Source organism: Ambystoma mexicanum, chromosome 5q (genome assembly GCF_040938575.1).
Source record: "Ambystoma mexicanum isolate Mex_15411 chromosome 5q, UKY_AmexF1_1, whole genome shotgun sequence".
Classification (NCBI taxonomy): domain Eukaryota; kingdom Metazoa; phylum Chordata; class Amphibia; order Caudata; family Ambystomatidae; genus Ambystoma; species Ambystoma mexicanum.
The window spans coordinates 278,376,069-278,389,367 of NC_090933.1; the positions used below are offsets into that span (position 1 = coordinate 278,376,069).

General features: G+C 47.1%; 1 protein-coding gene across 1 annotated transcript in view; it reads left to right on the forward strand.

Annotated features, from left to right (window-relative positions):
- Positions 1-11,645, forward strand: part of RTTN (rotatin) — a 2,784,523-nt gene extending 2,772,878 nt beyond the window's left edge. The window contains exon 50 of the mRNA XM_069620779.1: positions 10,973-11,645. Within this exon, the coding sequence (XP_069476880.1) occupies positions 10,973-11,067 (95 nt within the window). The 3' untranslated portion in view covers positions 11,068-11,645. The remainder of the gene's footprint in view (positions 1-10,972) is intronic.
- The last annotated feature ends 1,654 nt before the right edge of the window (positions 11,646-13,299 follow it).

Sequence of the window (13,299 nt, forward strand, 5' to 3'; positions counted from 1 at the left end):
TCCCAATTCCCATTGCTGGCGAGCGCCTTGGATACCGGCACGGAGGGGAACATCCTCTTTCGCAGGCTGTTGAAATGGCATGGGGGTGCATGTTTGAGTTGGAGTTGGTGGATGTCTGGCGGGAGCTACACACTGAGGGTAGAGAGTATTCATTCCACTCGTCGGTCCATAGTACTTCCTTGCGCTTGGACTACATTTTGGTCAGCCCGCTCTTGGTGCGCATGATGACTGAATTGTCCCTTCTCCTGAGAACACTGTCAGACCACTCACCTCTTCTCTGGACGATTGATGTGGGCAGTGAAGGCGCCCCTAGTCTCTTTTGGAGGTTTAAGGCCTCGGTCCTATCTGACATAGTGTTCCGGAGTTAAGTGCTTAGCCTTGTTAAGTTGTATTTTCAGCAAAACCTGGGATCACTGTCAACAATGGGCTCCACGTGGGAAGCTTTTAAGGTAGCCCTGCGTGGAGGGTGAATGTCCTTGGAAATGGGGTTTCTGAAGTTGATACAGAGACAATTGACCAAAGCAGAATCAGTAATCAAGGTCTATGAGAGCAGAGCTGGGGACGGAGGGGATGCAGACTCTAGTGTCAGGTTGTGCAAAGCATTAGACCGATTCAATAATTTGGCGGATCATGAGGTCAAATACCTAGTGCGGCCTGCAATGGCCCAGTGATACGGGGAGGAGGACAGCCCTGGTCGACTTTTCCCGGCAATGCTTCGCCGGGAAGGGTGCGCCACAGATATTGCAGCTGTATGCACTGCGGGTGGCTGTGTGGTGATAGAATCCGACGCCATCTTGGGAGCCTTTCATGCATATTACGAACAATTATGTGTCCAGAGGAACCTTTGCTGTGAAAGAACTAGTGGGGTTCGCGGAGGAAGCATCCCTCACTATGTTAGCGCAGGAGGCGGTTGCCGTGCTGGCTAAACCACTTACGCAACAAGACATTTTAGCAGCGATACGAGCATTGGCCACTGGTAAGGCGCTGGGCATAGATGGTATAATGGCAACATTTTATAAAGAACTGGGTCCAGAGGTAGTTAAATACCTGCTGTCTGTGTGAGTCAGTCGTGACTTTGATCCTACAACCTGAGAAAGACCCCCAGGATTGTGCCTAGTAACCGTCCAGTTTCTTTACTGAATCTTGACACCAAGATCTTTGCCAAAGTGTTGGCGGACCGGCTGCTCCCGTTTGTGTCGACTCTTATCCGTACAGACCAGTCTGGTTTTATTCCTGGGATGTCGACTTTGTTAAACTTTCGCATGCTTTTTGCTGTACTAGACCAGATCGTCCCTAAGGTACAAGCAATGGCAGCACTGCTGGACATGGAGAAAGCATTCGACTCAGATGAGTGGAGTTATTTATTTGAGGTTTTGCATCAGGTGGGCACCCCGGAATACAATTTGAAGGTGGTGCGTCTGCTATAAGTGGGGGCGAATGCTCAAATTGGGCAGGGTGGTAAGCGGTCCAGGCCCTTTCACCTGGTCTGCGGGACCAGACTGCCATGCTGATTGTAACCACTGCTTTTTGCTATCGCGATTGAGCCGCTGGTGGCCTGACTGCAGAGGTTCCACCTTACAAGGGGTCTGGCGATGGGTGGTGCCAGGTAATTGGTGTTCCTGTATGCGGATGACACAATTTTGTATATTAAGGACCCGGCAGTTAACCTGCAGCCGTTGTCACAGGAGGTGGCGAAATTTGGCCGATATTCAGGGCTTCAAGTAAACTGGTCGAAGTCGATTCCAGTCCCACTGAATGATTCTACTGTTAAGCCCCTTGATATTGGTGGGTATAGATGGGAACAGATTTCGGTGACGTATTTGGGGGTTCGGGTAAGCCGGAATGCACGATCTCTGATAACCACCTAAGGAACTTCCATACTTTGAGGATGAGAGTAGAGCGTTGGTGCAGGCTCCCTCTATCACCACTGGGCTGAATCGCAGTCGCTAAAATGATAGTGGTTACCAAGCTGTTTTACATTTTCCAAAACGTTCCTGTGTGGCCGCGGGTGAGTTTCTTCGCTGAGCTCAAGGCCCTATTGATCAAGCTGGCATGGTTTCCTCTGACCTCTCTGACCTCTCGGATCAGTTGGGACACTCTGGTTCTCCCCTCGGACTGTGGTGGGGTCGGTGCACTGGACAGGAGTTATACATTTTGGCCGCACAGATGCATTTCGCGTCATATTGGATTCCGGGGGCCCTCTCCTACCCCCACATACATATAGTGCTCAGTGCGACCTTTCACACTAGAAGGGGTCAGGTGTCAAGGAGAGTCTCGGATAGCTGTAAATTGGACTCAGTGGCGTGCACAGTGTATGCATGGAATAGGATTCTGAGGGGGTTACGGGTTGGTATCCCCTTTAACCGGGCATTCGGTTATGGAATGTTGAGTGTCTACCACTGACATGTGATGACGCCTTGGTTCAGGAATGGAGGGACGCAGGGATAGAACACATGGCCGATTTATACCCTGATGGGGTGTTTGTCTCTCTGGAACAGTTCACTGCTAGAATGGGTGAAGGGTTCTGCCGTAGGCTGCAGTATTTTAGAATCTGGGCCAGTTTTAGAGAGTGGTCCCCAGCTTTTCCTGACATGCACCCCAAGCTTGCATTATTGCAATATCTAATGAGGTCTAATAAGGTGGGTGGTCTACACGCTGTATGGGCTTATTCAACGAGACTTTCCCTGCAGGGTCCTGAAGTGTAGGCCAGGTTGGGAAGAAATGTTGGCGCCCCATTCACAGATAAACAGTGGGCGATGCTCTGCAAGCAAACACATAGCGGGGCGTTCAACACAAGGCTACAGATGATTCAGTTTAAGACCCTACATAAGGCATACCTTGCTCCAGCTCGTCTTCATTCGTTTAACTGTATGAAGACAGATAGATGCCCAAGATGCAATGCTGAATCCGCAGATTTTATTCACATGCTGTGGTTGTCCCCTAGGCTGCGGGAATTTTGGGTGGGGGGTGGTGGAAGCGGTCTCATGTATCTTGGGTCGAGAAGTACCCTGTGAATTGTTGTGTTGCATGTTTGGATGGCTCTTGGGACCACTGTAACACTGTTGGAAACAGACAACATGTATGATAGCTGCACAGACATGTATTCTCCTGCGATGGACCAGCTGAACTCCCCCAGCTATGCGGTCTTGGCTTGAGGACTTGGTCTGGCTTAATGACACAGACAAAGAATATGGGTCTATATGCGGTCAGCGGAACATACCCAAGAACATTTGGGGCCCCTTCATGACCTACCTCTGACACAGCGCTCTTGAGCTGGTGCCGGTAGAGACTGTGTTTGCGATGCATGTAACTGGCTAGGTGGTCTGATAAACAGAACAGTGACGACGGCGCCATCGGGCCGAGAGTGAACCAGTCCGCTCTACGATAGTCAATGGAATTCCTTGCTGTTCCTATTGGGGCACCTCTCCTGGTGAATATGTTTTGCTTTTCCTCTGTATTGTTGTAATATTGAATGGTCTGATACATGAATCAATTAATAAAGTAAAAAAGAAAAATGTCCTTCAAATGCAGGCACAAATCTGATCCTCGGCCTTCCTGTGACTTCTGGGCCTCTTGCATCATAGTGGTGCCGGAGGTGATGCTGCATATGAGATCGCTTTAGTGGCTTCTTCGTTGCCAATAGTCACAGTTCCAGGGCCACATGTCGGACCTCTTGGAGATCTCGAGTTGGTTGCATCAGAACCTAGCATGGTGGGCCGGGCAAAACAATTTGCTGAAAGGCGCGTTCTTTTGTCATCCTTGGCCCCAGGTGATCACAAATGCATCCCTGACTGGCTGAGGCTCTCTCCTGTCAGATCTGGAGTCTCGAGAACACATCAGCTTGCTGGAGTTGAGGGTGATCAGTCTGACACTGGTAGCCTTCCTCCCCTCTGTGAAGCGCAAGACTGTATTGATCGTGACTGACATCACAGTGGCCATACACTACGTCAACAAGTGAGGTGGAGTAGTGGGGGTCCTTGCCTCTGTGCACAGAAGCAGTGGGGCTGAGCTCTGAAGAAAAGCGTCTCCCTGACTAGGGCTCATCAGGCTGGACGGGAGAATGTCACAGCGGATGCCTTGAGCAGACAGACCTCGGCCTCCCACGAGTGGGAGCTCTGTCAGGAAGTTCTAGAGATCTCTCTTTGGGGGGCTCCTAAAGTGGACCTCTTCACTTCCAGTGTCAACAGGAAGTGCGAATTGTTCTGCTCCAGGGAACTTCCTCGTCCGCCAGCTTTAGGAACGGGGGGGGGCGCATTGTAGTTGAGTGGACTATCAACCTCCTTTATGCATTCCCGCTGATCCCTGTTATCCCGCTGGTCCTCATGAGACTATGGGCCTCATCACGAGTTGGGCGGTAGCGCCGGCACTAATAGCGCTGGCGCTATCTGCCCTACCACCGAACCCACCGGTGGTATTAGCGCCGGATCATGGGTTTGGAGGATTTGGAATTCCCCATTCCCCATTGAGCCCATTCGGGAATTCCCCATTGAGCCCATTTGGGAATTCCCCATTGGGCTCAATGGGGAAATTTCGCGCTCATACCGCCGGCAGAATTCCCGCCGGTGGTATGAGCGCGAATGTTCGGCGGATTTCCCCCCAGCTCAGAGCTGGGGGGAAATCCGCTGAAGCGCTGATTTGGTGGATCCTTAAATCCGGCGGTAACGGTGCTACCACCAGATTTAAGGGTTACAGCCAAACTCGTGATGAGGCCCTATGTCTGTTTGCAACCATGCTGATCCTGATCACACTGGACTGGGCCGGAGAACGTGATATCCAGAGTTGCTGGGCATGTCCATCTACCCTCCCGGCACCTTCCGAGGGGAGTTGACTTGCTCTCCCAGTCAGAGGAGCATGTCCTCCACCCGGCAGCCTTAACCTTCATGCTTGGCTAATGAAGGGCTGAGATACAAGGATGGGAATTGTCGGACAACGTCGTTGTTGTGCACCTTGCAGCTTGGAGGCCCACTACGAAATCCATTTATGCCAGCAGGTGGCTTACATTTTCGTTTTGGACCCGGGTGAGGGACCTGGATCCTTTATCCTGTCCTGTTTTGGATTTTCTGCTTTCCTTCGCCCAAGCGTGCCTGTAGATTGACACTTGTAAAGGGTTACCTTGCAGCTATTTCCGTATTCAAGAGGTACCCAGAACAGGGCTAGTGTTTCACAATCCCACTGTTATGCCGTTCTTGCAGGGTTTGTGTAACCAGTTTCCTACCCGCCAGTTTGTGGTTCCGACGTGGGATTTGAATTTAGTTTTAACATTTCTGATGGACGCTCTGTTTGAGCCCCTTCATTCCTGTTCCATTAAATTGCTCACCTTTAAGGTGATTTTCCTGGTTATCAATACTTCTGCGAGACAGGCGAGTGAGCTCCAGAGTGTGTCTGTTTTACCTCTTTATTTTGTTTTTTTCCAAACGGAAGGTGACTTTGAGCGAGACCCTCCTTTCTGCCAAAGATGGTCTCAGATTTCCATCGCTTTCAGAAGATCCATCTTCCTGTCTTCTTCCCTCTGTCACACCCTTCCAAGGCAGAGGAACGATTTCATTGATTGAACCTGGTATGGGCCCTTAAGTTCGACATCTCTTGTACTAGTGAGGCTAGGAAGGATGACCAGCTTTTTGTTGGTTACACTGGTGCTTGTGCTGACGGGGCTGTGACCAAACAGACCCTATCCAGATGAATCTTTCTCTGCATCTTAGAATGCTACAATATGGCTGGTCAGGATGTACCTGGCTGAGGGTGTAAATGAGGATGTACCTGATGGGCCTGCTAAGAGTGATGGCTTTCTGCATCTCACAAGGCAGTCCTAATCTTAACAGACAGTACCACAGCCATGTTTTATATAAACAAGCTGGGGAGAGGGGGACAACGGTACATTCTCCAGGGCTGTCCAAACTAGCCCAGAGCATTTGGCTGTGGGGGCACTAATACACATGTTTCTACTAGCACATGTTCCCGGGAACTCAATTCACTGGCAGACGTGCTAAGCAAAAGTGCAATGCCGGCCTCAGAACACGACTGACAACTAAGTAGCACAATGCCTAGATTGTGCATCCAGGTTTCCCCCAAAGGTTCCAACAGGAACGCACTACTAATGAGGTCAGGGAAGTTTGACTCCCCCTTCCCAAAAACCTCTCCTCAACAAGATGATCCACAAGGTACACCAGGAACAAGTAACACTTAGCTCCTATGTCAGGACGACAAACCTGGTTTGCCCACTTGCAAATGATGTCCCTGTGTCCTCCCATGAAACTACCCTGTCCGGACAATCTGATGCAGGATCAAGGAACAACACTCCACCCGTAACCTCAGACATTGAATTTAGCAGCCTGGCTCCTGAGGTCATAGAATTTGGTCACTTTAATTTATACCAAAGGTGCATGGAAATCCTGAAAGAGGCACGTAAACCTAACACGACATTGCTATTTTAACAGTGTTTTGTGGTGTGGTGCAATACACATTCCCGAAATCCAATTGAGTGTTCACCGTCGGATATAGTGCACTATATTCTATGTTAGACTCAGGATTCGTTTTCAACTCACTGATGGTACACCTGGCGCCTCTCAGCTTACACCACATCTCAAAGCAACATTTTGTGGCGAAAAGTGGCAGTAGTTGAGGCCGTCATTGGATGGTGTGAAAAAATATATATATATTATACCCTCCAGTTGCCAATCCTACTCCTGACTGGGACCTCAATATCTTACTCCGGAGGCTCATGGGTGCCCCGATTCGAGCCTATGCACAAAGCCAGCCTTAAACATCCAACATATAAAACAGCTCTTCTTATAGCTATCAGTTCCATCAGAAGGGTCCGTGACCTGTAAGCTCTCGGTACAAGACCCCTTTTTGATTATCCACAAAGATAAAGTAGTGCTACACACTCATCCCCGAATTTCACCATAATGTATATCTAAATTTCATGTAAACCAGGCAATAGAACTTCCTGCATTTTTCCAAAATCCAGCCAACAGCAGAAAAGAGCTTTTGCATACTAGAGCCGTCATGTTCTACCTTCAAAAGACTGAACCTATCAGAAAAAATGTTTTTATTCTGTCTATCCACAGGAAGAGAAAGGGATCCTATCTCTAAGGCATCCATTTCTAAATGGATTGTCAACTGCATCCAACTTTGCTATTCTCTTGCTAAGAGAAGCCTAGATCACACTCCTTGAGGCACAGGGGCAACTCTAGCCTTCATGGCAAATGTGCCTTGTATGCCATTTGCAAAGTTGCCACTTCGAGTTCGGTACACACTTTCACCCAGCATTACTGTTGAGACACACATTCCAAGGGTTATACACAGGTGGGACAAGCAGTGTTAAAACATCTCTTTGCTGCACTACCTTCAAACAACCCACTTGCTTCTACAAGTACAGCTCGCTAATCTATACTAAGCAGATCCACGAGCCTCAAAAGGCATACATTACTCATCATAATCGTACTTCTGATGTTTGTGTCTGCTTAGATACACATGCTTCCTCCCCTCTTGGAGCTGAAAGTTCTTGAGAAAAACATAGATTTTGTTTTAAACCTCATGCTCTCTACCTTCACCCCTTCTTGTCAAACAATCTGAGGGACATTTGACGCGTGAGGATCATGGGTACAGTGGACATTGCACTAGGGATAGAATTACAAACCCGTCCCTTTTCGTACTTCAAAAATGTAATGAACAATGCTCTGCAGCCACCACTAGATGTCAGCCTATACACAGCATGTGAATCTATACAGATGCAAGCATCAGAAACCGTTATGGTGAGTAATTGTATGCCATATTCATTCACCAATATTTTCACTTATCTGGGATGATCTCAAGGTCTCAGCAGACTCGGAGGGCTGTGCAGCACTGGTTCTCCTTGATTTTTCAGCTGCCTTTGACACCATTAACCACTCTATCCTCCTTGAGCGACTCCACTCCCGAGGAATCTGAGGCTCGGCACTCAATTGGATTGCCTCATTCCTCAACAACAGGAAATAAATCACTTTTCTCTCCCCTTTTCTCTCAACCGCTTGCACCGTCAAGACTGGAGTACCACAAGGCGCCTGTCTCTCGGCTCTCCTTTTAAACCTCTATCTGACCACTCTACCAGGGTTCATCCACGTGCACAACCTCTGCTACAACTATGCTGACGATACCCAAATTGTCCTGAGAATTCCCAAAACAAGCATCAACCTACAACCTTGAAGCTTGTCTCAGTGACATTGACCAATGGATGACAAGAAACCTCCTCCTTCTAAACCCAGACAAAACTGAAATCATGGTGTGCAGGAACACTACCCTTCTCCTGCAACCACTGCCCTGTGCCCCTTCCCTTGGCACCCCCCTCTTCCTACTTCTGAAATAGTCAACAACCTTGGCTGCACTATGGACTTGGGTTTAACCCTCTCCCATCAGATAAATAATGTATCAAAATCCTGTCACTACCCCCTCAAGCTCCTAAGACACATTTTACCTTACCTCACCTACCCCAACAGACTTGCTGCTATTATGTCTACTGTTATGTCGAGACTGGACTATTCCAACTCTCTATATCTGGGTACACCGGCATACCAATTTAACAAACTCCAAAGAGCTAAAAACGCTGCCGCCAGACTCCTTCTTGCACTAGGACACAGGGATCACATCTCCCCTGCTCTCCGTGCCCTTCACTGCCTCTCTGTTGGACAAAGGGCCACTTTCAAAATCCTATGCATTACCCACTGAGCAGTGCACAAGAACGGCCCAGCATACCTACAAGAGAAGATCACACCCTACCACCCATCACGCACCCTCCGGTCAAGCACTGCCCTCTTACTTGTGATTCCAGCCTCCAATTCAACCAGGATTGGAGGCTCTGCCTACGCAACCCTGGCTACAACCCTGTGGAACTCACTCCCTCCTCACATTCGACACACCCGAGACTACATGGCCTTCCGTAAAGCTCTAAAAATGTCTTTCCGTAAACCACGATTAGGACCGTCTACGGCAGCCGAAACTAATGCACATTTCTAGAACCTTGAGTTTCAATGACATTAAATTGGATTAGGACCGTCTAAGGCTGCCAAAACTCATCCACATTTCTTAAATCATGTGTTTCAATGACATTAAACTGGATAGTAACTACAGCCGGCCAACAACTGTTCCTAGGGATACAGAGGGAAGAGACCTCAGAAACCGACCAATAGGACATCATGGCGGAATTAGGAACTGCGAGGCCACAGTTGGCAGCCTCAGTGTCCTGCAAGCTCTAGGATATGGGTCTGCTGACTCTCTGCTTCCCGTTTCTACTACACAGGCCTAACAGCCCACTGCAATCATGTTGATCAAAACCCACTCCCTCCCTACCTTGCCCGACTACATACCTAAGATACAAACCCACGGCACTAGAACAACCGGATTCTACAATGCCACTGATCAGCCTGTCTTTTAGCACCACTGCCTCGGTAGGACTGCGTTGCAGCAATATAGTTCCTGACCTATAACCAGTATCCTGCCAAGACCGACCCTATATCCGATCATAAACCACAACCAGGGACCAAGAAAATGAGCTCCCCGACACCTAGTACTGAGCCCAAAAATAATGACCCTCTGACCGTGCAAATCTTAAATTACCGGGTCCAAACTGTAAATCTAGCGCAGAGTACTGCTACCACGAAACACGAGGACGATCACTACCAGCTCATCCAGACCCAAAAAGTAACCGGGAACAGTAGGTCCCTAAGAGTAAATCATCCACTCAGACACTCACGTCCTGCCTACGTGCTCACTCTCCTCTTTACACCAACATACAATAGAACGCAACTATACCACTCGATCAATTTTGGCCTAGCTGCACTCATATGAACACCTCTCCATCCTGTTAGAACGCAGCTATACCCCACGAAGAAATAGGCCTAGCTGCACACATAAACGTCCTACACAGGCATAACACCACCTGAATGCAGTCTTGGTGACCAACCACTTGACTGAACACATTCAACTGATCTCTCACTACCATTGCACCTATTTTGTATTTGTATTTCTTGTTTTTATGTTAGGATGCAGCCTCCATCGTGGAAATCAACCTGGCTGCACACATATTGAGTGCACCCAAGCACTATATCCTACCCTACTCTCTCGACTGACCTATATAAATGCCAAATAACAATAACAAGCAATTCTACCAGGGGAGTGGCTGCCACCTCTGCCTTGCAGAGTGGAGTCCATCTCTGCACATGCTCCGTAGCATTACTACTTGGATTCCCTTGCAGATCAGGCTGCATGTTTTGGTAGGGCTGTCCTTCAGAGTTTTCTGTTTTAGGTAGTGTCCTTGCTTTTCTCTCTCCTCCAGGTTACATACTGCTTTGGGAGTCTATCATAGATGAGGAATCCGTGGCAGGAAAGAATCCATTTGAATAACAAATTACTTGGCTCTCAGTAATGTTCTTTCTGATGTATGTTTCTTCCACAGATTCCTCATTGCCCTCCTTGCATGCACTTCTTAGTGCTAGGAAAAAGGGTGGAACGGAGGTCATGGGGTGCGGTGCCACTACTTATAATGGCCAGACATGAGGTTGTGATAGTATAAATAGCATGCACTGTTCCCCGTTGCCTCGGTTCCTAGTTTGACTGGCCACAGAGCAGGAGGAGGGAGGTCTGAGTTTATGATAGAGGCCCTGCTTGTGGGGGGAGAAAAAGTTGAAACATAGCTTGTGGGAGTGCTATGTTGAAAAGTCAGCGCTTCTGGAATTCTGCAGACTGTCACACAATAGCTGTTCCTCTCCATTCTACGATGCACTTTTGTGGTCCACTGGTTTCTGGCGAGAGTGCAAGTTTCTCTTAAACATCAAAACTGTTCAAATGTTCTTTGGAGTAGAGCTTAATTGTGTGATCCCATCTGAATTTGTCAAGAATTACCCATGAACAATAATGTATATTTCCACCTGTCAACAACAGTGTCTTTAAATGCACATATATTGCTCATGATTAACCTGGCATATTCTTCTTTCTATAGATGGTGTCAAGCAAGAAGTGAAGCAAGAAGACGACATGTTGACAGTTTATTATATGAAATGTCTGGAGAATGTAGCAATGCTTCTGAACAGCTAAAATAAATCACCCCATCTGTTTTACAAACTACACTTCTGTTGTGGGGGAGATGGGTGTTTTGATGATATTATTTTGAGGTAACATTGTAAGTGTTGTCAAATGTTAACTAAAAAAAAGATCCAAACAAAGCATGAACCTCTATTTGTAATCCATTTTCTGGTTTCCCAGGGCTTGCTGCAGTTGGTGGTTTTGGGATTCTACAGATGTGTGTGCGTCCCTGTTGGCAACAAATAGCCAGTGTGCTAAACCTGATATAATATGCTTCCCTTCCAAACAGCTGACCACAAAATATGATTATTTACTCTCAGTGTAGCATAGAAGATAGAATTGCCAATAATGGATGGTTTTAAGTTTCACCTCAAAAGGTTAATATAAGTTAAAGATGTTGGCCGATTCTAAATCCATCTATGCATTTACCTTATTAGAGATCTCTTTGCTGTCACTGAAAATGTCAGACATTATTGGTTCGAATTCAATGGATCACAACATACAGAAGTTCACATTTTTTGCATTGCCAACTGTGGAAATGTGAGATATTTAAATTTAATTTTGAAATAAAATATGATTTTATTTAATAAGCATGCTGCATTTTTTACCTTTCTTTCAGATGTTCAGAGCAACTGTTAAAATGTAAATATTTTTGTTATGTTTTTCAGTCAAGACTTGTCACTGCAAATTAGTTTATTGAGCTAGTTGCACAACAAGTTAGTAAATATGTAAGCCTGATAAAAAAAAATGCATACTTTTTTTGGTGAATAGAGTGGGTACAATGGTCTGTAAGGATGAGAATGTTTTGCTAATGGGTGCTTGATCAAGAACAGTCCTCGTGTATCAAATGTACCTATTATGAATGGACAATCACAGTCTTTAATGGGTGATTCCTCATGCACCTTAACTCATGTTTACCCGGAGGACCTATTGAATTGTGTAGATAACACCTTTGTCTCTGATGTATCAATTCTGGCCCCTGTTGTGCTAACTGAATTGGGAAAGTGTGTGCAGCTGTCTCTGGGGCCACCTACACCACAGTCTCTTTTACCTCCTGCGATTGACGAGGTCTGTTTATTCAATCATGTTACCACTCGGCCCTTGAGCTCTGAGGGTAACCTGTATGACAAAATGTCTAATCATTGTACTTATTCTGATCCCCCTGGCATCCATTTTAATCAATCTCATTTGGCTCACAAATAGAGAGCCCTGTTCATTATGGAGGCTCGACTGGTTTACAAGGCTCCCTACAGCCTGTACAGAATGCTGATGTCTCTCGTCAGAGTGTACATTTTCTACACCACTGAGGACTAATTTTCATCTACAGGAAACATCTCCTATTGACATTTGTTCCTTTCCTAAATTGACTAGAATTTTGAACCTATCGGACAAAAAGCATGACACAACACAATGCGAAATTCTAGAGGTAAAGTCATCTTTGAAGGAGATTTTTGCTAAGATTAACCTGATGGAGGGGTTTGTTTCGGCATGTGGCTCCAAAATGTAACATAAGCATGATGAATTTGATCGGAAGGGGGTGGTTGCAACGTCGGTTGCCTGTCAGACTCAGTTGATATTTGATGATATTCAACATTCCCCTTCACACAATCCGACAGAAGTGCAGGCATCTACGTGCCGGGAGGGATGGGGCGGCTCTAAATTGAAGTTGACTTTCGGGATGTTGTGAAATTGTGTGATGGTTCTTTTGGGCTCTCTGTCATGAACCATCGAACTCGCCTCTTCTGGGCCTCCTGGTCCCTGACATGTTGGGCCTTACACTCCATAATACTACCAACATGGCGACAAGATCAGAGCGCTGCTCGCCAGTCTTCACGTTCTAGGCAGCGTCCTCTATAAAGAAGGCACACCCCCGCGGCCCTGCGCGTCTCAACGCTGCTTCTAGCTGTGATCGGACGTGTGCTCCGAACCTTCTCTAGTGCTACTTGCTATCCCTGGGCCCCTGGAATCCCTTCTCCCGAATTCTTCCCTCTTTCCTAACTTCCCGGAATCCCTGCGTCGCTTCCGCTTTCCCACCTACTCCTTCTTCTGGGCCTTGTGGTGCCTATGCCAAAATCCCCCCCTGCTGACATTATAGATGAAGACCATATAGATCTACAGAAACTAACTAAAGAAAGCCAAGAAGCTTTGATTTCTAATCCTACCATTTCTGGGGTACCTGTACTATCTAAAAATAAGAACTACATACTACCCGAGCACTTGGGCCTAACTCACTTGCCACTAGGG